Genomic DNA, 25,966 nt, shown 5'->3' with positions numbered 1-25,966 from the left:
ACTCTAGGATGCAGTTCATCGGGCCCTGGAGATTTGAACTCATTCAAGGAAATTAGGTATTCTTTGACCATTTGTTTATCAATCTCAAACTGTAATCCTGCCCCCTCAACTTCTGCTTCACTTTTTCCAGGGGGGTCATAGAAACATTGTGGCACTCCGTAGTCTAATGGGGTGGAATAAAAGTCCTGAAGCTCTACCTTCTGGGATGGCTCCTCCAGAAAGAACCAGAGCCATTTTAAACCCATGCCTCCTAAGCCCAATCCAGATAAATATCAATTTACCTCAATTTTAGAATTTCTGTAAACCGCCCAGAGAGCCCTGGCTATGGGAGCGGTATATAAGTTTAATAAATAAATAAATAAAATAAAATAAGCAACCCAGAAGGAGACTGTGGCGTTACAAGTCAGTTCCCTAATGTCTATCTGACATTGGTAAGTCTGTGGTGCTTAGAATGTTGACCCGAGTGAGTGGAGTTGACCTGAGTGGGGGGAGTGATATATAAGGGAATGACTGAGGGGATTGAGAGGTACTTTTAGGTACTTTTTGAGTCTTTAGCTTTTAGTGCTTGAGCACTCTGTGTATAGAGTACTATTGTTCTGGAGAGTTTGAGGATCAGTGTATAGAGGGGTGTCTTTTGAGTGTGGTGTGCACATAGTCAGTTGATGTATATTAAACTACACTGATAATAAAGAAAACTCAAGAGTGATTGTGTGAGAGAAAGAAAAGTGTGTATGTGAAGAGAGAAAGGATTGGATGAGAGGTTTTAAAACGGTTTTGAAAAGTTTCATTTTGAAACAAAGTTTGTGAACCTTAAAATATTTTTTTATTCAGTTTGTTTTAACTACCACAAAAATCCCCCATGTTTCTTTGGCATTTATCATCTGCAGTTATATACATTTAACACCCACACTAACATTAAATCACCATCAGCACATATAATTCACAGCGCTTTGATTTATTACTGAAATCCTTCCAATTTCACCCCTTTCTCCACATAGTTTGGAGAAAGGTGGTGGTTGTCCCTTGCCTCAGGCTCCTCAAGTGGTGGGGCTTAGCTTGAGCCGGGAGTGTCCGCGGCCAGGCCTGTTGTTCAGAGCCCGTGTGGTGGCATATACCCATCGACAATGGTACTGCTCTCCCCCATCCATTCCCCAGTGTAAGTCATCAACCAGGGAGACAAAGGCTGTTTCCATCCCATAAGCAGGTCTGGAACCTGATTGGAATGGACCAAAATAATCAGTTTAATCCAACACTGCTTAAAGTTGCAATGCCATCACATCACACGCTCTAGCACCTCACCCAGGAATGGCAAATCTGATAGAGGGAATTAGATGTCCAAAACCAGAGGATCTGGATTTGGTTTCTTTAACAAGGGCCTCACCACTGCTTCCTTCAAAGCCATTGAACCTCAGCATCCCTCAAGGAGGCACTGACCAGGCTACAATATTCTGCCTCTCCCCCTCACCTGGCAGAAAGAGCAAACCATTCACCCCCAACTAAAGGCATGAAAGAAAGGTGTCTCCCAGAGCAAAAGAACATTACTTAAACGAACCAAAGACCTGGGATCAGTTCACACAGTATGGGTTAGAATGAGGGGCTGATAGGTTCAATAGGTTGCTGCTCCGAATTGGAAGCACTACTCACTTTCAACTTCAACCCTGACTGCCTTGGCCACAGTCCCATGCCGGTTTGTAGCATTACACCAGAAGGTTCCATTGTAGTTCGGGATCCTTTGTCCTTGGCTAAGGTGGTATGACATGCCATTCTTGGTGCATATGACCTCTGGAGGAGGAATCCCCTCAGCTTTACAAGCAAAGGTGGGCAGGGCCCCTTCCACCAAGGTCCAGGTACTTGGACAGCTAGATTCATCCAATTCTGGTTTATCTGAAACATCCAGAGGGAGAGAGAGAGAGAGAGAGAGAGAGAGAGAGATTTTGCAAAAAGTTAACTTTTGTAAACCGCTTAACTTTTGTAAACCGCCCAGAGAGCTTCGGCTATGGGGCGGTATATTAATAATAATAATAATAATAATAATAATAATAATAATAATAATAGTTAGGTCAGTCTTTTTCATATGTATTTCTGGGCAGGGGGGAAGCTTATGAGGGGTTTCCTCAATGATAAGATCATGCATGGCAGAGAGCTTGAACTTCCCTTGCAACATGCAGCCACAGAGGAGTTTTGAGAGTGCTCTAGGGTGCCCTCTTGGTTCATGTAGGTCAGTGGTTCTCAACCTTCCTAATGCCGCGACCCTTTAATACAGTTCCTCATGTTGTGGCGACCCCCAACCATAAAATTATTTTTGTTCTTCTCTACACGATCCATTGTCATGGGATGGTTTGCTAATGAAAATAATACATAACAATAGCTTTAATAATACAAAAGATGATACATGACATAGTTCAGTCAATACAGTTTCCTAAGACCATCGGAAATATGTATTTTCCGATGGTCTTAGGCGACCCCTGTGAAAGGGTCATTCAACCCCCAAAGGGGTCCCGACCCACAGGTTGAGAACCGCTGATGTAGAGCAACAGTGAGGCCCAAAAAGCCTGGCCAGCACCTGATTATGCATCTGGGAACACTCTCCAAATCCTTCACAATGTGCAGGGATTCTATGATAGATGTTGACAGTTTCCCTTCAGCTGGAGTATTTGAAAACCACAGGGCTAGGTAATAGCTATCCATTCTGCATAAAAGCCACCCAGCCATTAAGGTCAGGATCCTGCCTATGATTACAGGTTTCCTCATCTTCCACAGGGGGGAGGGGAGGGGAGAAACGCCAGTTAGTCATTCAGCTGAATTCAGATTGCAGATTAAAAGTAGCTCATCGCATTACTTTGAGCTCAAACAAAAACAGGGCCTCGGTTTTCTAGTGTACCCCACAGCTCTGCTTCAGAATCCATAATAAATCTCCCTGCCTATTATCATTCCATCATATCATTAGAATTGAACCCCAAATCAATTAAGGGTGCAATCCTATGCATGTTTAGCCAACTGTTTAAGCATGCATAGGATAGCACCCTAAAATGAGAGGCACTTTTGGACACTCACAAAAAACGAAAGAACACGAAATGACATCAGTTGTTTTGGCTTAGGAAAGGAAAGGAACCTCTCGTGCAAGCACTGAGTCATTACTGACTCTTGGAGGGACGCCAGCTTTCGCTGACGTTTTCTTGGCAGGCCTTATAGCGGGGTGGTTTGCCGTTGCCTTCCCCGGCCATTATTACCTTTCCCCCAGCTAACTGGGTCCTCATTTTACCGACCTTGGGAGGATGGAAGGCTGAGTCGACCCGAGCTGGCTGCCTGAAACCAGCTTCCGCTGGGATTGAACTCAGGCCGTGGGGAGAGTTTCAGCTGCAGAAACTGCTGCTTTACCGCTCTGCGCCACACAAGGCTGTTTTGGCTTAGCCCTAAACAAACAGGCAGTCAAAAACCTGCGAAGTCAGTGTTCACTCACATTCCACTTGGATGCGCACAGCCCTGGTGCTGGAGCCATGGATGTTTGTGGCAGTGCAGGTATAGATGCCAGCATATTCTCTAGTGACAACCTGGAGAATCCCAGGACTATAAACTATGCCATCTTTAGTGCACTCCACAGCTGGCTCTGGGTTTCCCCAGGCAAAGCAGGTGAAAATTTGCTCTTCCCCTACTGTCCAGGTCCAGTTCTGGGGACAGCTGGAAGCATCCATTTCAGGTTCATCTAGAAGATTGAAAAAAAGATATAGACAGTAATTTTGCAATGGAAAAGTTTGTGGAGAGTAACATGCTCTTAAGTCCCATTAAAGTTTGGACCCATCTGCACATGCCCAGTTGCAGGAACCAGACTTGTGCCCAGATTCTTCTCCTTTTTTAAAAATAAGTATTTTATTTCTTCAGCATCAGCTCACATGTCCTGCATGTAATGTGCAAGCTGCACTTACACTCCACCCTGATTGTGACCGTCTTGCTGCTTGATCCATGTGCATTGGTAGCATTACAGTGGTAGACACCAGCGTGGCTTTGTGTGACGTTCTGCACCCTTCTGGCATCGTACACTTTGCCGTATTTCATGCAGGAGACCTCTGGCACTGGGATGCCCTCAGCTTGGCAACTGAGATTCTGTAGGCTCCCTTCCAGCCATGTTTGGTTACTTGGGCAGTCAGACTCACCCAGTTGAGGCCCGTCTGCAATGAAGAGGAGATGGAACATTGCATTTAGTGATAGCTGAGGAAACTTCAAATATGCCACAAAGCCGCTCCAGGGTCTTTAGAATTAAGGATGTGTCGGGGCCCTGGCTTTGGCCTTGAGCGACAGGTAAGGCTCAGAGATGGAGGAGGATGAGCTGGTGGCATCTATGGCCACTGCACTGCGAACTGGAGAACACAACCAGGTTGAACCTGAGGTTGATAGGTGTGTACCTGGAGACACTGAGCCATGAGCCTCATAAACCACCCCACTGTGCTATGGGCCCATTATCCTTTCTGGGCTTCTGCTTGAGATCAGGACATGACAGGGTGTTGCATCTGACATATGTCATGCACTAAGTTTGGGTCTCTTATCCCTGGATAACTGATCAGATTAACTAGCTTGGGACACCATCATCTCTTGCCTCATATCCAAAAACATGGAAATGTCACTTACATTCCACCCAGACGGCAATTGTTCTAGTGCTAGAGCCAAACTCATTGGTGGCAGTGCAGTTATAGATGCCAGTATGGTTCCGGTTGACCTGCTCTTCCTTTTCCACATCGTAAGGGTGGCCATCTTTGGTGCAAGCTACCGATGGCTTGGGGTTCCCCTTGGCCATGCAGCGAAGTACTTGCGATGTTCCTTCTACCCATGTGAGGCTGCTGGGGCAAGTGGACTCATCCATTCCTGGCACATCTGCAGTGTGCAGAGGGGAACACACACATTGGTTGAGGCTCTTCTCTCTTTGGGTAAGAAATAAAGGGGGAGGTTTAATGTTGGAGAATGTCATTCTGGAATATTTGGGTGGCGTTGGACAGAGATCATTACTTAAGCCTCATTGACATGAGTGCAGGTATATGGGGTTGCTTTAGGAATATCCAGTCCTAACATGAGCTAGGGTGGGGCTGAAATTTCTGGCTATCTTTAAGAGTGTCAAATGGTCTGTTAGTAATTATTATTATTATAAGCCAGCAAGATTTTCTACCCAAGAAACTCTTACGGTTGAGCTGGCCTTTCCTGCTGTGGTTTTCTGCTTCATATATCAAAATATCTTGGGCTGGCCACAGTTTCAGCACTTTGACTTACATGTTATTGTTGCTTTAATTGGCTTTTTAACGTGTAAGCAGCCGTGAGCACTGGAAAGGTTGGGTATAAATATTCTAAGTAAGAAAATAAAATGATCTGTTTCTTGCCCTGCTATTGTGGATTCCGAGCTAGTCTCTTGCTGTAAACTCAGGGCAATCCCAAGTATTTTCACTTAGGCCACAGCTAGACCTAAGGTTTATCCTGGGATCATCCAGGGTTCGCCCCTGCCTGAGCACTGGATCCCCTGTGTGTCACCTAGATGAACAGGTTTGACCCCTGGACTATCCAGGGATAAATCTTAGGTCTAGCTATGGCCTTAGTTCCTTGTTCACTCTTTCAGGTTACACTTGAATTACAAGGTTATCATGCAAATTCTGAACCTCCATCTCTGGAAATCCTTGTAGTATTATTTGCACCAGGGGTTTGGGCAACTTCAGTCTTGTGTGGCCACAGACAATTTAGTATGGAGTTTGAGCACATCAGGATCGTTCGTGACAGATGACACTGCCACAAATCTGCAGAAAACCCATTGCTCCCCTTTGGAAAAGGCACATTTTCACAAAGTCGTCTTAGTGCATTGTTTTCCTTAAAGGCTGCTCCCGCAGGCCTTTGCTGCAGTGTGCCCTGTCCCTCTGCATTAAATTCTGGGCATGCCTATGGGTGTTTCTGTGACCTGGTAATAACTGGAGAAGGGGTAGGGATGCCCCTTCCTCCCCCCCTTCCCTCTTCTCCCCCATTCACAGAAGGGCAGCTTTCCTTTCCCACTTAGTATCGCTTCTCAGCAGTGCTGTTTTAACCATTCACAACAGTGCAGTAGCCTGTTTCTCCCATTCACAATAGTGCAGTAATGCTGTTTTAAGGGGAGGGGAAATCCGGATTTGTTTCCAAAGAGCAGCTCTAATGGGAATTAACAAAAATGCTTATAACTCCATCATTTTTTAAAGATAAAGTCATGAAACTTGGCACAATGGTAGCTCTTAGGAAGGGCTTTAGTCATACCAAATTTGAAACAGATCCGTTCATCCATTGATTTGTTAGGAATTTTTTAAAAATTGAGGTTTTAAAATTATTATTTTTAAAATTGTCATTTTTAAAGATAAAGCGATGAAAGTTAGCACCATGATAGCTTTTAGGTAGAGCTTCAGCCATACCAAATTTGAAACAGATCCGTTCATCCATTGATTTGTTAGGAATTTTTTAAAAATTGAGGTTTTAAAATTATTATTTTTAAAATTGTCATTTTTAAAGATAAAGAGATGAAAGTTGGCACCATGATAGCTTTTAGGTAGAGCTTTAGCCATACCAAATTTGAAACAGATCTGTTCATCCATTGATTTTTGGGAATTTTTAAAATTTGAGGATTTAATTTTTTTTAAAAAAAATGTTATTTTTAAAGATAAAGAGATGAAACTTGGTACCATGATTGCTCTTAACAAGGACTTTAGTTATGCCAAGTTTGAAACAGATCTGTCCAACCATTGAGTTTTAGGGTTTTTTTTTTTGTTTTAAAATTATTTTTTAAAAATAATTTTAACATGGCGACCATGTTGTCCTCCTTTTTTGGTTTCCAAAATATGGTCACCCTACTCAATGGTGGATGAGACAGGAGAGATGCGGGGTAAACTACATGGGCTTAATTCAGCACTTCCATTAAAATTCCCCGAGCAGGGGAGTGTGGACAGGGGCGGGGAACAAGCCTCTGTCATTCACTAAGTAGCACCTACGTGGTTGATAGTGTTCAGTTCTACTTGCTGGATTCTGCCCACCCAACCCTGAAGTATGGCAGTTTCAAGTGCCATGAAAGCAGGTTTTTAGGTAGCGTATACTCTAATTTTTTTGCTTCGTTGTTGCTCAATTTCATGAACATCCAGATATAACCAGACTGCACTTCTCATATTGTTCTCTTGTAGTTTGGGCCCTACTATTTAAAAACTAGAATACCAGTGATCCACCATTGTGCTTTAAACCTAGGGCTTGTCTATACGGCTTGTTTACCCCGACCTAAATGTGCATATTTGCGTTTTAGATAACTTGATGCAGCTGTCCATTCACCGCAGTGTTGGGTTTTAACCGCAATAATGCGCATCTTCGTATTCATGATTTACCACGACTTTTAGATCACGTCCGAGTTTGCACCACGTTATGGCTATGTGTCTTTGGGGGAGTTAAATCGGATTTTGACATGTGGGTGGAGCTTTGAGGGTAGGACAACATGATTGGCCGATTTCGCACCAATTGGCTGCCTCGTTTGTTCGCGCCGATTTTAGTTTGAAGTCTCTCTGCGGAGCTCCGCAGAGAAAGCTTCTTAAAACAAATTTATTTATGTATTTACATATTTATCGTTTTTCTGTACCGCCCAATATGCAAAGCTCTCTGGGCAGTTCACAAAAACAAAGAGGGGAAAACGGGCAGCCAGACGAAGGAGATGTGTTCTGCTGTCTCGTTCCTTTCCCTCTGCTGCCTCATTTCTTCCCCCCTCCGCTCCCATTTTGTCTGCCCCCGTCTATATATGAATCTGTGGATTTCTGCATATAACATTTATAGCTTCACTCCTCTCTCCTCCGTAGCTTTGTACATGCAAATGTGCATATATGCACATGTGCGCATTTATAACTACAGTACAAAAAAAATTTCAAGACATAAATCGGTGTTGCTGCAGTGTGACACTCTTTGCCTACATTCAAACCAACAAAAAATCGGGTTTATATTTAATGAGGAGCAATCCTGTTGTCGTATAGACGGGAGCCTAGTAAGTGAGAATGCTTACATATCTGGCATTGCTATTAGGCAATGGAAAAGCAGGCTATATTTTATAAATAAACAAATAAAGGCATAACTAGTTAAAGCTAGAGATGGACAAATCTGTCAGTTTTACTTTCTCCCACTTTCAATTTGTTTAAATCTCACATTCTTTCAATCCCACTTATGAAGACAATTTGTGAATTTTGGTTAAGGACTTATAATAAAATGAACCCAACAAAATTCTCACCCATCTGGGTATAGCTATTCCCAACAAGGAGAGGACCATGTTGTACTTGCCTGCCACAGAGCTATTAAACATGAGAAGCCTGCCAGGAAAAAAAGAGATGACAACCCTGATCCAAACCCAAACTTTTAAGAGATAAGCATTTAAGCCCTGGGTATGAGTAGATGAACCACTTGGTTTTGTTTCCCCCCAGATTCATATTGTTTTTTGAATAATTGATTTTCAACCATTTATGAAAAAAATGCAAATTTTACTATTTTCTTACCAAAATCCAAGTCCAAATTCTCACTCATACCTAGTTCAAGCATGGCCAATCTGTATTAAGGGACCCAAAGTATTATTATTATTTTATTTATTTATATGGAAGTGCATTTCTGGATCAGAACAAGATCAACCTAGTCCAGCATTCTTTGCAAGAATCCCAGCTACTTTTAGACAACAGATGCCAGAAAGTGGCCAGTAGCTCATTAGAGCCTATCCCAGGGCATCCTGGTGCCCTATAGATGTTTTGGACTACAATTCCCATAATTCCTGATCATTGGCCATGGTGGCTGGGGAGTTCTATTCCAAAATATCTGGAGGATATTGTGTTGAGCTCAACACAAAAAGATGACAGATGGAAAATGGATGCAGAATACAATTATCACCTCCTTCCAGCTAATTAAGCTTTCATAGGTGGGATCCCCAGTAGACACCCAGCTATGAGAGCTTGGAAAGTGATGCTAACTTTCTTTGCATGTACCGTATTTTCCGGCGTATAAGACGACTTTTTAACCCAGGAAAATCTTCTCAAAAGTCGGGGGTCGTCTTATACGCCGGGTGTCGTCTTATAGGGCGGGTGCTGTAACTTCCGAGCCGGACTGGAGAATCTGCGGTCGCCGCATATGGTTCAAATCCCCATCCTTCTGTTTAAGGCTTGCCTATATATATACACACACACCGTTGCCCCCCTCCGCCTCTTTCTTTTTCTCCTCCCCCCCTTTTTTTACTGTTTGGGTTCTGAGGGTGTCGGTGGTTGAGGCAGGCAAAGGGAGCGCGAGCCGCTCGCCTTCAACCGAAGCCACGAGCTCCTGAGTTCTGTGTGTGTGCTCGTGTGTGTGTGTGTGTGTGTGTGTGTGTGTGAGAGAGAGAGAGAGAGAGAGAGAGAGAGAGAGAGAGAGAAAGCGAGCGAGAGAGAGAGAGAGCGAGCAGGAGGGAGGGAAGGAAGGAGGAGAGCGAGGGGGGGAGGAGAGCGACTGAGCGAGGGAGAGAGGAGAAGCGGCTCAGCGAGCAACTCCTGACGGAGTCTAGCCCGGCAGCGCGCCACAGACGCAGACTCGTAAACCGGGAGAGAATGAGAGTGAGAAAGCAGCACCAGCCTTCCTCAGCTCAGGCAGCCGCTTCTCGCCAGCTGCAGGCGCACAACTAGAGCAGGGAGAGGAGAGGCGGGGAGGGGAGGGGAGGCTGAAGGGGGGCCACAGAGGCACAGTCTTATACGGCGAGTATATCCCAAACTCTATATTTTAACTGGAAAAGTTGGGGGTCGTCTTATACGCCCAGTCGTCTTATACGCCGAAAAATACGGTATATATTCTGCATCCATTTCCCATCAATAAACTGTCATATTTTTGCACAAGTGGCTTGTTTCATCTATCTATCTATCTATCTATCTATCTATCTATCTATCTATCTATATGGAGAGAGAGAGAGAGAGAGAGAGAGAGAGAGAGAGAGAGAGAGAGAGAGAGAGAGAGAGATTTTCTATAACTACATAATAACCATACTTCTAAGCAATACAAACAATACGATATATAATAATAACCCTGTAATACATAATAATACATACTTAAACAAACTAATAAACATTCATTCTCTTCACTTAATTCTGCTTTGATCTAATCATTGACTAACATTAAAGTGTACCCCCAACCCAGGGATCTTATTCTGATTTCCAAAATCTCATTGATTCTTCTGGAGGTGTTTTCCCTCTCCCCCTTAATAATACAAAGTCCAAAAACTGTTTACATATTACTTCAAAATCATTCGGTTTTGTCATTCCTCTTCTAACTCTGATGTTGCATGTTCATTTATCATTAAGAGCAATATCCCATATTTCTTTGTACCAATCTTCTATATGATAATCCCCTTGAACCTTCCAGTTCCTGGATATCATTAATCTTGCGGCTGTTAACAAATTCGTTATCAATTCTTTGATCTCTTGATTATATTTCAATTCACCATACACTGATAACAATGCCACGACTGGTGTCTCCTCTATCTCCATTCCTATAATTTCTTTTATCTCATTGAACACCATTTTCCATAATTTTTGTTTCATCTTGATAACCAGAAGAACCTGATTGATGACTTGGACCTGGCAGAACCAGAACCCAACTCAACACAGGTATCAAGTTGCTGACCCCTATCTACTTCCAAGTAGGGCTGACACAAAATGCCCTATCCAGTCTGGCTCTCTTGTTGGCATCTAACAAATGGGTGGGTAGGTTGGGTAATTTTTCTCTTGCACTTTTTATTTTACAGGTTAAAAACTGCTATATGAGTTGGCAGCCGTCCAAGAAGGACTCTGTTCTCCTCTTCCCTGATGTCCCTGGAACAACATTAGCAGAGTGACACTAGTGCACCTCGATACCACTGTAAAGGCTCCTGCCTTTTATAGACTGACAACTGTTGGGGCCCATTGACACATACCATAGACCACTTTCATACCGCTACATCCTGCTTGGTGCAGCTCCTGCCTTTTATATACCGCTTTCATAGTGCAATATCCTGATTGGTGTAGATCAGGCCTTAGCATAATTTGGGGGGTTCCTTTCCTTTCCCTGTTTTCTTTTCTTTATAGCATTAAACTCTTTTTAACGTGGTAAAAAAACTCCTTAAAAAAACCACGTGCCGACGCAGGTGCTCATAGCAGGAGAACCACAGCCTGTACCGTGTTTCCCTCTCAAAGCGTTGCAGAATGTCCCTTTTTGCGGGGTGTGTGTGTGCATTGAAGGGCAGTCTTGCTGACAAAAGAGGACGGTAGGGGCGGTTCTCCTCCAGCACGCCGGGTGGTTCAAATGGACTTTCGCTGCTCTAACCCCACTCTCATTGCTCTATCATCCACCCATTTCAACTTCCCTCTTTTTTTTTTTGCTCGCTGTACAAGGTGCCCAGACAATGAAATGCTAAATTGCCAAACTTTAGACAACAAAACCAGAGCGAGAAGGGGGGCGGTGCCCAGGTCCATCAGAATGTCCATCAACCACAAGAACCAATAAACTGGAGGGGGGAAGAGAAAGGACGGAGTGGGGTGGCAATACCAGGAAGCACAAGCCAGCGCAGGTGAAAAGGTAAACAAGGTGAAATAGCGCAACAAAGTGACCAGTGCTTGACGCGCTAATGAAACAGAGGTGAAAATTGTGGATGCATACCAGGGAAAAAGTAGGTGTGATGGAGCTCTTAATTATATCAGTTTCCACAACCCCACGACGCTGCATGCCTCAACTCTATGGCCCCACCCACTAGATTCCTCTGATTTTGCTCCCTTTCCCTGTGCTCATGACGGAATCTAAACCCAGGAGTCCTCATTCCTGCCACCCCTTCTTTCTTTAGCCCTTGTCTTTATTAATCACCTGGGGGACATCTACACAGCGTTCCGAAGGCGCCCCGAAAACGCTCGTGTAGTACATACCTTAATCGTCCCCAGAAGAGGCGGAGGAAGAGGCCACGCCCCCGGGACCGCGCAGGGGCCTCTGCCGCCGCCGCCGCCCCTTTCCTCGCCCGTCCGCTCTCTTCCCTCCCACGACCCAGCCCCGCTGCTGGGAGCTCTCGCAGGGCCTGCTGGCTAAAGGGAAATGGAGCCTGGAGCAGCCTGCCCGCAGTCTGCGCTGCCGAAGCACGCCTCCTCCTCCGCCTCTTCTGGGGATGATTAAGGTACGTACTACACGAGCGTTTTCGGGGCACCCTCAAGGGGCTTTGGGGCACCTTCGGAACGCTGTGTAGACGTGGCCCTGAACTAATTCCAGGAGCCCTTGACACAGCTGCAGCATATGATAGCATTTTCTTGGTTCTTCCTGACAGACACAAAGCTGCAAATAGGTTAGTCTGTCTCCTTCTTTCCCGCTGGCTGTTAAATTCGGCTGGCGCTGTATTTATTATATGTGAAGTGGCAGTGGTGGGCATGAGTATGGCTAGGTTTCCGTTTTCACAGCGACCTGCGAGTGTTGAAGAGGGCTGCTGATAATGCAAGCAGGCAGGCAAGTGGTGCTGGGGTGGGGTGGGCACTTGCAAGTGGAGCAAGGGGACAAGAGTGGGCATACTGTTGCCAGGGGCAACCAACTGTTCTTGCGGCCTGACAGCCCAACTCAAGTGGCACCTGCAAAGCCAAAAGCAGTTTGAAATGGGCCATTGCAAGATCTCTTGCAATATCACAGAAGATGCTGGAGGGCGAGGAGGGGGCTTCACCTCTTGAGCTACATGGTGAAAATGTCTGAGGTGACAAAATGCCTCAGCTTAGCTCTGGTTTGAGGGTGGTGAGGGTACAAGAGCCCACTTTTCTTTAGAATTGGGATAGATATTGTATCACACCCAGGGGGAGCTACTAGGTAACGCTAGACCCTAGACTTTATTATGGAGGAGTGTTGTACATATAAGCAGGGCCGGTGCCAGACTATTTTCGCTCTAGGCAAGGTGAGCTACTTGTACACACCCACCCAAATTGCACGGAAGTCCGAACGTGTATGCCGAGTGGAGAGCTGGGACTGGCTCACTTCGATTTAGGACCGAGCTGTCTGGAATTCACCAGGACTTACTTCCGTGCGAATGCAACCCGCTATGCATCCTGGTGTCCCAATCCCTTCCACACGTTTATTCGGGGGAATAAGGCCTCTGAATAAGGAGGCATAGGCGGATCGGGCTGCACTGGTGCCTCCCGGTGCAACGTTTTCTTGGATGCAAGTCCCGTTGATCCACGTGTGCAGGATTGGGAAGCAGGAGAGTTTGCCTTGCGAGGAGTCCACAAGTCCCTAGCTTCCTGGGGGAAGGAAGAGGGAGTCCCGCTTGCCCGCCTGCCTGGACATTGCGGCCTGTTTGAGGAGAGAGGCGAGGCGACCCGGTGCCCTTTCCTCGGGAGTAAGGCAGAGGCTGGCTTGAGCCAGGGTCGAGCTCGCCTCGTGCTTTTTCTTCTTCTGGCGGCGACCTCCAGGCTCTGGAAGGGTGGCTCTGGGAGGGCAGTTCTGGCTAGAGAGGCTCTGGGAGGGCGGCTTCCAGGCGGAAGTCCGAACATGGAGCTGCCCCCGCACCCCAGCGTCTGGCTTCGCTTCAGCTGGGCGGGCGCGGGGCGCCATCTCACTCGCCCAGGCCCAGCTGAATCCTCTGGGCAGGGCAGCCCAGCTCACAGCCAACAACACGCGTAAGTGCTGTGTTGCGCGGCGCCCCTCTTAGCTTGGCGCTCTAGGCAGCCACCTGAGTGGCCTCTATGGTAGCACCGGCCCTGCATATAAGGCCAAATCCACTTCCTGATATATGGCTGCTTTGACGGCATTCTCTATTTTGTGGTGACTGGCTTTTGAAGCACAAGTGAGTTGGAGAAAATCAGGTGAAAATCATTTGTAGCTTATGGCAATTCTTTGCTAGCTCAGTTTCGGAAAATATATAATATCGATAATATATTTGTTTCTCTTTTCAGAAATTCTATATTCAAAAGTTTTCTCCAGATGAATTAATCAGCCCACAATCTATAATATACTTGGCTATTCGGCCTTCTTCAATTAACCAGTACACCACTAAAAATACATAATATATAGGAAGTGCCATTTTTTCTTCTGATATCAGTTTTTGTAGTGAGTTATATATAAAATTAAGAAGACTGGTCTATATAGTTTTTGAAGAAGGCTATTCTCAGTTGAAATGGAGCCTCTGAGTAACAGGCAATCCTGCCACCTCCCACAGCTGCATTTTGAACTGGGAAATTCCCAGGAGTGATGAGCCTGAAAGTAGAGATCAGGGATGTTGAGTCTCTTTCTGCCTGAGTCCTGAGGGCCATATCTGGTTTCAGAGAAGGTCTTAAGGGCCACATTCCTGCAGTTGGCATGGTTGAGGGCAAAGGAGTCTTGGGCTGAAGGCAAAAAACGTGGGGCCAAAAGTTCGAAAAATACCAGCATATTGTAGCTTAAACCTCTTATTGCCAGTAACTAAGAATGGGAGGAACAACTGCACAAAAGCTGAGAAACCACCAAATGATAGGTGGTTCGGGGGGGAGGGGCATGGTTATTTGGGGAACTCCCAAAAGCCGGATTGGGACCCCAGGGAGGCCAGATATAGACTGTCCCTAACAAAAGTAGAATAAATTTTGTCTGACAGACAAATTTATATAAAGTTGCCCAAATGGCATAATAGACATAAGTTGCACAATTCAGCAGTTCTTTGGGAGAGAATTTAGGGTACCTTGGTGCAGCATTCTGGTATATCACACTTGGCCTGTTAATGTTATTACAAACAAGAAAAAAGCAATGCATCTTGGGAGTGCTTCCCAAAGTGGTCTTTTGCTCACTGCTAGGTGGGCTTAAAAGGTAATACTTCACTACTTGAAGGATGTAGGTTTATGGAGGTGCCACTGAACATCATATAATGCACACATTTTTTTTAATGTAAAGGTAAATCAAATGGTATTACTGAAGGGAAGTTCTGTACTCACAGAAGACAGTAAAATTGGCAGATGTGCGTTTAATGATCCTGTCTCCACCAATTGCCAGTTCCACTTCACACACAAACTCCCTCCCATCTTCCTCCTCCTGAGCTGTCAGTGTGAATCGCAGAGGAAGCTGATCACTAGATGCTAAGGTCCTTCCGGAAGCATTTTTGATCTGAATTGAAATGCTGGGTGGCTGAATAGCTGAAGAATTGCATATAATGGTCACAGGATTATTTACAAGTGTCTGAGGTGGTTGGATCTCCAGGGATGGCTCCGGGAAACCTGCAATTAACATATAGAAGACTGTTATTCCTATAACCGCTCAGAAAACAGTATCTAGTGCCCTCTGTTAAGGAGATTAAATGCCAGCTCTTCTCTGAGAAGTTGGCCACCAGACCGTTGTAACAAAGGTGTTAAGGCCAAATGAGATGTGGTGGTTAAATGTGTGACTGTCACTACAAACAGCTGCCATGTGGATTGATTTGCCTCTCCCCCTGCATAACAACTAGTAGAATTTTCCTCCAGTTGTAATGTTGTGACATTTCTTGATATCGGGTGGGCTAGAAATATTTTAATTAATAAATGAATACAATAATTAAATTTCACATTTCCCAACTTGGCAGCTGCTGGTAGGAGGCAGTGAAATACAAAATATTGTAGCACCCTAAAATGAGGTACATTCTGCTAGATGCAATGGGAAAGGGGAAACTTGACATGTGGCATTTGTTTTTGACAATAACAACAACAACAACAACAACAACAACAACAACAACAACTAGACGCTTCCGGTCGGAATTCAAGGTGTTGGTAATGACGTTTAAAGCCCTAGACGGCTTAGGACCTCTATACTTGAGAGAGCGCCTCTCCTCATATATGCCTGCCCGAGACCTCAGATCTGTTGGAGGAGCCCTTCTCTGCATCCCACCAATGCAACATATACGTTATGATGGGACAAGGGAGAGGGCTTTCTCTGCGGTGGCACCCCGACTGTGGAATGCCCTCCCCTTGGAGGCCCGATTGGCGCCAACATTGATTGCATTTCGACGCCAAGTAAAAACATGGCTTTTTAACAAAGCCTTTGATGGTTAAACTCACTGGCACATTGTTTTAACTGTATCTATTGCTTTTAAATTATATATTGTTTTAACTTCGATCATGGTTTAATTTGTTTTTAACTGTGTATATTTATTGTTTTATACTGTATGTTTTTATCTGTACGCCGCCCTGAGATCTTAGTGATATAGGGCAGGATATAAATGTTTTAAATGAATAAATAAATAAATAAGTATTTCTTACCCGCCTCTCCACTTGGATTGAGGCGGGGAACAACAACGAATATGAAACACATAAAACTGATTAAAAACATGGTATACATAATTAAAACATCCTTAAAACATCCTAAAATGTTTACCATAAAAGCCTAGTTCATTGAAGGGTCTGGGACCAGGACTTGTTGCTATTGCCTATTCTAGGAGAGAAACTAGGGTTTAGCAGAGCTTAGCTGCTGCTAGGGAACGTGGGAACCGGAAGGTAGTAATAAGCTAGGGTGACCATATGACCGGATTTGCCCAGGTGTTTGATGACAAATCCGGGAGCGGGAGGGGAAATCTGGATTTGTTTCCAAAGAGCAGCTCTAATGGGAATTAAGAAAAATGCTTATAACTCTGTCATTTTTTAAAGATAAAGACATGAAACTTGGCATGATGGTAGCTCTTAGGAAGGGCTTAGTCATACCAAATTTGAAACAGATCTGTTCATCCATTGATTTTTAGGAATTTTTTAAAATTTGAGGATTTAAAATTATTATTTTTAAAATCATCATTTTTAAAGATAAAGGGATGAAAGTTGGCACCATGATAGCTTTCAGGTAGAGCTTTAGCCATACCAAATTTGAAATAGATCTGTTCATCCATTGATTTTTAGGATTTTTTTTAAAATTTGAGGATTTATTTTTTTTTTAAAAAATGTTATTGTTAAAGATAAAGAGATGAAACTTGGCACCATGACTGCTCTTAACAAGGACTTTAGCTATGCCAAGTTTGAAACATCTGTTGAACCATCGAGTTTTAGGATTTTTTAAAAAGTTTGAGGTTTTAAAATTATTTTTTAAAAATAATTTTAACGTGGCGACCATGTTGTCCTCCTTTTTGGTTTCCAAAATATGGTCACCCTAAATAAGCAAGGATGAAGAATAGGCCTGAGAATCCATAGCACTAATTTGGGAGATGTTTGAGGATCCCACTTTTCTTTGAACTGCACTTGTGATCACTCTCCCCAGCCTCCATTTCAAAAGTGGTTTGTTATGAGGCATGAGGGAAAAGGCTGCTTTAGAAACACACACATACACCTTGCACAGTTGCACAGTTCTTTGGATGCCAGCCCAATGGTTTCTAATGAGGCAGAGCATTGGTCCATCTAGAGGGGTAATACTAATTGTTCTGTCAGCAGCTTCTCAGGCAGCCAGAGAGGTCTTTTCCTCCTCTTATAGGAGGGCAGCAGGAAGAAGCTTTGAATTATATCATCTGCCTGTCAGCGGCACTCACATCTACCCTGAGCCTTGAACTGGTGACATGGGGGACAGCAGGAGGGGGTGGGGGTGAGGGAGGGAGCGAGGGGGTTCATTCGGACTGTGTGCTGCCACCCAGCTGTGGAGGAAGGAACTGCAGGGAGACCAGCCTTGACCAGTTAAGGAAGCCTCCTTCCTTGCACCTGTAGGCCAGAGAGAGTTAGGTGATACTACCTGGTCCCTATGAAAACTCCTGTTTCAGGCTTTCTTGCTATTTTGAGCAACTGGGAGAGTTGATGTTGTGGAATACAGACAACCATCACCTTCTCCTCCTCAGCTTTTCCCCAAGTGGTGTCATCATGGCAGGACATCCAGGGCCCCACTCAGTAGCATGAGCAGGAGGGCCTCCAAACGCACCCTTACCACATTTTGAAGATGCACAGTATTTTCTAAGGAGCTGGGCCGCTCTGAGTCCATTTCCAGTAATACACACTACCATCTAAAGCGTTACCACCATTACCACTATAAGACAATTAAATTCAGAGTCTAAAATTAGCCAACTGCCTCACCGTGCTCTCCACTGCAAAAGAGCCAATATATGGAACATGTGATAGTGAATACAAGGTTAGCCTCACTTGCTGTCCACACTGTATACTTATAAATGGCATGTATGGATTGCCCATCTCCCTGCCATCCATTTTTGCACAGTGAAGCCTACCAGTGACTATGAGATTTTCTAAACATGGTTGCTAATTGCTGGATCTCCTTTTGGTTTCCTTGCAGAATACAGATCCGAGCTTTACACAAACAGCTTTTCCTTTCCTGCTTTTCCACTACATAACCACTACGTGGAACTGTGCTATAGTGGAATAGCTAGGGTGACCATATGACCAGATTCGCCCGGATTTGTCCGGGCTTTTGATGGCAAATCCGGGAGGGGAAGGGGAAATCCGGATTTCCCCCCCCAAAGAGCAGCTCTAATGGGAATTAACAAAAATGTTTATGACTCCGTTATTTTTTAAGATAAAGACATGAAACTTGGCACAATGGTAGCTCTTAGGAAGGGCTTTAGTCATACCAAATTTGAAACAGATCCGTTCATCCATTGACTTTTTAGGAATTTTTTTAAAATTGAGGTTTTAAAATTATTATTTTTAAAATCGTCATTTTTAAAGTTAAAGAGATGAAACCTTGTACCATGATAGGATTTAGGTAGAGCTTTAGCCACACCAAATTTGAAACAGATCCGTTCATCAATTGATTTTTTAGGATTTTTTTAAAAATTGAGGTTTTAAAATTATTATTTTTAAAATCGTCATTTTTAAAGATAAAGAGATGAAACCTTGTACCATGATAGGATTTAGGTAGAGCTTTAGCCACACCAAATTTGAAACAGATCCATTAATCCATTGATTTTTTAGGATTTTTTTAAAAAATGAGATTTTAAAATTATTTTTTAAACTGTCATTTTTAAAGATAAAGAGCTGAAAGTTGGCACCATGATAGCTTTTAGGTAGAGCTTTAGCCATACCAAATTTGAAACAGATCTGGGGCCAGTAGCAAACCCTGTTAACAACAACAGCAGCTTGCAATGAGTGAAGATACAGTCAGAAAAGATATTTGAGGGAAGGGGAGAATGTAACACACAGAGTATAGCAAAAGCTTCAAAGTACAGCAAAACCTACAAAAGTAGGAGTGAGTGAAGTTAATTTCAGATACATTGAATCTTTCACTTGTTCTTTATTTCAGTGATTTTAACATTAAGATGTTATGTAGAACAGATTTGTCTTAAATGTGTGCTGTAAAATCAGACATGTGACCAAGGCTATGTTCGGGTGGGCACACCCCCTTGGTACTGGACACGCCCCCTTGGGGCGACCATGTTGTCCTCCTTTTTGGTTTCCAAAATATGGTCACTCTAGAATAGCTCAAATGCGTATGGTGAAACAGCATTCTTAGATATAATACCTCATTTTCCCCGTTCTAAAACAAAAACAAAAACGGGAAACTGCACTGAAGAAACAGAGAGAAACTGGAGGGTTATGGCATTGTCTAAAGAGCCTGTAAACAACCGTGAGTAAAGAAACACAAGTGTACAATAAATGCCTTGTGTAGACAAGCTCTATATTGCACGTGTTGTGACCTTGTTAGGATTTTTTTTCTTCTGTGAATGGGAATGACAATCAAAAGAAAAGATCCTAACAAGGTCGCTTTTGATATGAAGTATTATTCTCTGGAAATCTAAACAGCCACTCACTGTAAACATGCACGGTCTCCACTGCAGATTTGGTCACTGGTCCCAGGGACACGGTGCAGTTCAATGTATGGCTTCCTGCTCTTGAAGAAGACACCTGAGTCTGGCCTCTCACTGTAGTGCCCAGCGCAATGATGCTGGCGTTCAGTCTCTCCTCTGCGAAGGTCAGGTCAAACTGGGCCTCTTCAACTGGGAAAGACCTGACTACATCACACTGCACAGTCATGTTGGTGTTAGCTTCTAAGTACTGCGAGGCATGAAGCTGTGGATCCGCCGAGAAATCTGGAAAGTTGAAACCGTGCCATTGATGGAACAAGGGGAGATCTACACTAAGCTGGATACACCGCTTATAAACATATTTTTATTCCAGACAAACGGAACACCCCTAGAAAGATCTACAGATTGTCTCCGTGGATAATAAAGGATTGTACCCTAAAGATTATGAATATTGTAAATAATGTGTGTTGCGATGTTAGCAACTTTGTATTTTGTAATGGTCTTTGTGCCACAAACTTTGTGCCACAAACAAATGTGTGTTGCGATGTTAGCAACTTTATATTTTGTAATGGTCTTTGTGCCACAAACAAATAAACTATTCATTCATTCATTCATTCATATTTTTATTGTGTATTGAGTCTTATCTTGCCACATGACGCTTGCCTTGTAACGTTGTATCGCTTACCCTTTCTGTCATTCTATTTTCTGATCTTATCCGTATAAGCCGTTGTATTTTCTCTTATGTGGCCGATTGCATCGTAAGAAACCTTGCTTTTTTTCATATGCTTTTCCTTAGCCAATCACCTTCCTCGGGGTGTGTTTCTTGTGTTTCCACGCCCAAAGTAGCAGCCGTTTTCCCCCTTCCTTGCCTCCCTCCCCCCTTCCATGATCTGCATGTGAATGGGCATTGTTCTATATGTGTTTACTCAGAAGTAAGACTCTCTCAGTTCAATGGGCTTTCCTCAAAGGTAAGCCAGCATGTGATGTTAGCGGTTGAACTCAATGGGATTTACTTTTGAGTAAGGGAACCAGCACAGCTGTTGTTCGTGAACTTGAAGATGCAAGCAAGCAGGGAGGGAGACTCCAGGCAGGGTTAGTGGATTTACTTTTCTCAAAAGTAAATCTCATTGATTTCAACTGCTAACGTGACCTGCTGCCCCTTGGTCTGTGCTTAGGAAAAGGGCGCAGAAAGAGGGGAAATCTTTCCAGCCCCCCTTCTCTCCGTTTCTCTCCCCTCCAAGCACAGACCAAGGGGCAGCAGGTCACGTTAGCAGTTGAAATCAATGGGATTTACTTTTGAGTAAAGTAAATCCCCTAACCCTGCCTGGAAGCTCCCTCCCTGTTTCCCTCCATGGCTCCTACTAAGGAAAGAGGGGAAATCTGTCCACCACCACCCTTCACGTTTCTCTCGGAGGAGGGACAATGAAAGAAAAGGGGAAGTGGGAGGAACAATAAGCAGATGGGGAATTGAAAACCACCACCCCCCCCACGTTTCAACATACGCTGTGTGGCCCAAAGTGCTGCATTCCTACTGGAGGGGAAAACGGTAAGAAACGTCTGAATACCTACGTGTGCCCAGCAACGTTTTAAATCGGTATCACATATTACATTTACTGACTGACAAAACGACGTTACACATACTAGTATAGATCTCCCCCAGGATGCAAGTCCAAGTACAGAGGTTCTCAAGCTATTTTCTCTGCCAACCAAGCCTCCTACGCGCCTTCTGCCCCTTTGGCCTTCCTCGCGTGACAAAAAACCTCTCCAAAAGTCTGATATAATTTTAAACCCGGAAGTTGCTCCTCTCTCCTGCTGTGTTTACAACAGCCCACAGAATGGGCCTTGTCCTCGTTGTTTACTTCCTCTTTTGAAACAGGAAGTAACTGAGCAACGAAGACGGGCGGAGAAGCGATGGTAGGGAGCATGTTTTCCCATGTATGATGGAGCCTTAAGGGACCCCATGAGAATCAGTGTTCTGACTAGAAAGGAGTCATTCATTCTTGCCCCAATCCAGACGAGAGATTTGCACCCACAGAACCATCTTCCATATATGGATCCCTTCTTTGGATTGGGAAAAGCAAGTGTAATTGTATGCCCTTCCAAAAGCATATGCCGGCCAACCACACCACAACACACAGCTTTCAATGGGATATACATAGCTGTGAATGCGTATCCCCATTCACATTCTGGGCAACCAGCGATGTGCAACTATGTTCCGCTAGAGCCGGAGCAGCGCATGAATGCTTTTTGAACATAACACATCCATTCATTGTTTTGTTCTTACTGCTGTTTCCCCTGCCCTTCTAGAGTAGGGTAACCAACTGTCAGGATTTCCCCGGATTTGTCCTGGGTTTTGTTCTTTCCATGGTGTCAGGGGGGATTTTCTATAATTTTCAATAATGTCCTGGAATGACACACCTTCCCCTTTAAGGCTGCCATTAGCATGGCAGGAGGGAATGACATGCTTTCCTGAGGCACATCATTCCCCCACCCCGAGCTCCAATTGAGGTCTTAAAGGGGAAAGTGGGTCATTCGTGGACATTATAGAAAAGGCCCCAATTGGAGTGGATGGTGGTGGTGCAGAATGAAATCCTTTCCCCTCCTCCACTCCAATCGGGTTCTTTAAGGTGGCGGGGGAATAGCGTACTTTCTGCAGGACTCAGAAAGCTGCTCCCCCCCCCCACACACTAGGTGTCCTCTTTTTTGGTTTCCCAAATATGGTCACCCTATTCTAGAGTGATATTCTTGTAGGCTTTGGTGTGTTTTAATTCTATGGCACACTTATTCCTGAAAGTCGCCTGGAGGTGTTTTTTTTTTAGGAAAGGTGACAAATAAACACAGCAAATAAATAATATTTTCAGTGTTCGGTGCCTTCTGTGCTTGTGTGTGCGTGTGTGTGAGCACACTGCAAAGTAATCCCTCATAGAAAGATGCCTGCAGTTCCTCCTTCTATTAAGCTGCTAATGCCTTTTCAGTATGTTCAAAGGCCAGGTGAGGCTGGGGGCAGTTTGCCTCTGGGCATCAGAACAAAGAACTCTGGGCATCAGAACATCAGAACCAGCCATCACAGCTTCATTAAAGCACCAAGCTCAGAGACAAAAAAAGAAAAGATTGAGGGGAATAGGCAGCGTCTTTGTCACAGAGTTATTAATAGACGCTCACTAACAGGATTATAATAATTACATATTCCCTGCATGCCCACTGGCAGTAGAATGCGTTCCTGAGCATGGAACTGGGAATTGGTGGTAATGAGGAGAGAGAAAAACAAGGTCCAGAGCTACTATTTTTGTGCTAAGGATGAGGTCCTTGGTAACCTACTTCACACCAATGGCTTGTCAAACCCAGCATCCTTGCCCCGAATTATAATTGCTCAGAGGACATGTCCGAAAAGCTAACAGATGAAAGGAGTAAAACAGCTGTTATCTATGTTTGGCTGTAAAATGGACCACTCTCTTAAATTCAGGATCCCATATGTACCTGCCCGGACCCTAAGATCATCCTCAGGGGTTCTTCTCCGTGAGCCCTTGCCAAAGGAAGTGAGGCAGGTGGCTACCAGGAGGTGGGCCTTCTCTGCAGTGGCACCCCGGCTGTGGAATGAGCTTCCTAAAGAAGTTCGCCTGGCACCTACACTATACTCTTTTAGACGCCAGGTGAAGACCTTTTTATTTTCCCAGCATTTTGACAGTCTAGCAACTTAATTTTAACTTTGCTGTTTTAAGTTTGTATTTTAAATCTGTATTAATTTCTGCATTGCTGCTTGATTTTGTCCTGGTTGTGGTTTTATATTGTATTTTATATTATGGTTTTATACTATTTGTTTTATAGAGAAATATGAAGGAATAGCAAAGAAGCTGAAAAAAACTGAAACTAAAATCCTAATCTAGTTATTATTATTATTATTTATTTATATAGCACCATCAATGTACATGGTGCCGTACAGAGTAAAACAGTAAATAGCAGGATCCTGCCGCATAGGCTTACGTTCTAATAAAATCATAATAAAACAATAAGGAGGGGAAGAGAATGCACCAAACAGGCACAGGGTAGGGTAAAACTAACAGTATAAAGTCAGAACAAAATCAAGTTTTAAAAGCTTTAGGAAAAAGAAATGTTTTTAGCTGAGCTTTAAAAGCTGTGGTTGAACTTGTAGTTCTCAAATGTTCTGGAAGAGCGTTCCAGGTGTAAGGGGCAGCAGAAGAAAAGGGACGAAGCCGAGCAAGGGAAGTAGAGGCCCTCTAATCTCACTAATCGAAGAAGGAGAGCTTACCGTCAGCGTGTTTTCAGTCCTGACCCCTATTTGTTTTATATTATGAATGGTTTTTTCCCCAGAGAGCTTTGGCTATTGAGCAGTATAAAAATCAAATAAATAAATAAATAAATAAATAAATAAATAAATAAATAAATAAAATCCAGGTGGCCCTATTGCCGATATAATTTATTTATTTATTTATTACATTTTTATACCGCCCAATAGCCAAAGCTCTCTGGGCGGTTCACAAAAATTCAACCAGTAGTTCTAAAAAGTCCTGAAGGGCGTAATGCTATGCATGTTGACACAGAAAAAAACCCTACATTTCCCAACATTCCCCAGCCAGCCACACTGGGAGTTGTAGAACCTCTTCTTCTTTTAATCTAAACATGCATAAAATTCCATCCTAAGTGCCTTTAAAGCAGAGGTGGGCAGCCTGTGTAGCCCTAGTGCTGCTTACGGCCCTCTTCCTAATTTCAAAAGTCCTCTGCAAGCAATCAGTTCAGGCTTCTGGCAAAAGCGATGTGTCCCTCATCTGGCAGACCACTGGGATGGCAGAAAGAGAGAGAACGTGTGTTATTTATTTATTACCTGCCTTTTCCCCCCTTCAAGGAACCCAAGGTGGCGTACATAATCCTCCTCCTCCTTTCCATTTTATCCTCACAACAACATCCCTGTGAGGTAGGTTGTTCTGAGAGTCTGTGCCTGGCCCAAAGTCACCCAGGGAGCTTCCATGGGCGAGTGGAGACTAGAATCTGGATCTCCCTATTCCCAGTCTGACACTCTAGCCCAGAGCTTTCCAAACTTTTCATGTTGGCGACACACTTTTTAGACATGCATCATTTCGCGACACAGTAATTCAGTTTTACTAGCAAACCGGAGGTTAAACTAACCCCTTATAAGAGAGACAGACACATACATAAATTGTAATAACGAAATGTATGGGAACACAACATATCTCATGAAAACCTTTCATTTATATTTTTTAAAATATATGATTTGCAAGGTAATAACATCCATTTCCAAGACTTTTCACATTGAACCAATTTTGTCGAGCTGCGATCGAGCGGCGGTTGAGACAGTGTTCTATCAAAAAACTGGACCCGTGGAATTTCTTGAATGCGTCACTTCAGGTGCAGCTGCGTCACCGGAAGTGACGCGGAATCAGCTGTTTCGACCCGATTATGCATACTGTGCATGTGCAGTACCTGTATGATCCCTCGACCGCGGTGTGCATACATGGATATGACAGAAGGGGAATATACTAGTGCACCATACTAATCGGCACCTTTGCTGCGTAAAAATGCACGCAAGTTGGTATTGCTTATTTCGCATAGACTCAGAGGTTTCACCTACACGCCGCAGCCGACACACTAACGTGTCGTGACACACAGTTTGGAAAGCTCTGCTCTAGCCACTACACCACACCGGGTGCCCCTTTCCACTTTGGGCTTTGGCCCTGCCCACCACTGGCAAGAAGGGCTAATTCAGGTTGTGGAGTGGCCCTTGGGAAGACGCACTCTCAACGGATCTGCCTCCCTCAGTGAGAGGGAGTCTACACGTCGTACTGAAGGCGCTTGTATGCGCCTCCAGTACGCCCCCCAAACGAGGGTGTAGACAGAGAAAGAAGAGACGGAGGAAGAGGCGGTGGAGGAGGCAGCTGGGGAACCGGCCGCGTCCTTGCCGCCGCCGCCTCCCCGCCGGCCTCCTGCTGCCGGGGTAAGAGCCACCCAGGTCGGAGAGCTCAGCGGAAGCGGAAGCCGAGCTCTCTGACCCGGGTGGCTCTTACCCCGGCAGCAGGAGGCCGGCAGCGACGGTGGCAAGGACGCGGCCGGTTCCCCAGCCTCTTCCTCCTCCGCCTCTTCTTTCGCCGCCGCCTCCTCCCCGCCGGCCTCCTGCTGCCGGGGTAAGAGCCACCCAGGTTGGAGAGCTCGGCGGAAGCGAAAGCCGAGCTCTCCAACCCGGGTGGCTCTTACCCCGGCAGCAGGAGGCTGGCAGCGACGGTGGCAAGGATGCGGCCGGTTCCCCAGCCTCTTCCTCCTCCGCCT

General features: G+C 44.5%; 1 protein-coding gene across 1 annotated transcript in view; it reads right to left on the bottom strand.

Annotated features, from left to right (window-relative positions):
* ICAM5 (intercellular adhesion molecule 5) overlaps window positions 1-25,966 on the bottom strand; it is a 47,121-nt gene that overhangs the window by 14,460 nt on the left and 6,695 nt on the right. Inside the window, exons 4-9 of the mRNA XM_063119301.1 lie at window positions 19,676-19,954; window positions 14,916-15,194; window positions 4,624-4,866; window positions 3,924-4,166; window positions 3,461-3,703; window positions 1,645-1,884 (exon numbers count right to left, since the gene is read on the bottom strand). Of these exons, the coding sequence (XP_062975371.1) occupies window positions 1,645-1,884; window positions 3,461-3,703; window positions 3,924-4,166; window positions 4,624-4,866; window positions 14,916-15,194; window positions 19,676-19,954 (1,527 nt within the window). The remainder of the gene's footprint in view (window positions 1-1,644; window positions 1,885-3,460; window positions 3,704-3,923; window positions 4,167-4,623; window positions 4,867-14,915; window positions 15,195-19,675; window positions 19,955-25,966) is intronic.

The sequence above is a fragment of the Elgaria multicarinata genome, chromosome 3 (genome assembly GCF_023053635.1).
Source record: "Elgaria multicarinata webbii isolate HBS135686 ecotype San Diego chromosome 3, rElgMul1.1.pri, whole genome shotgun sequence".
In the NCBI taxonomy this organism is placed as follows: domain Eukaryota; kingdom Metazoa; phylum Chordata; class Lepidosauria; order Squamata; family Anguidae; genus Elgaria; species Elgaria multicarinata.
This window is presented reverse-complemented; position numbering and strand designations above follow the sequence as displayed.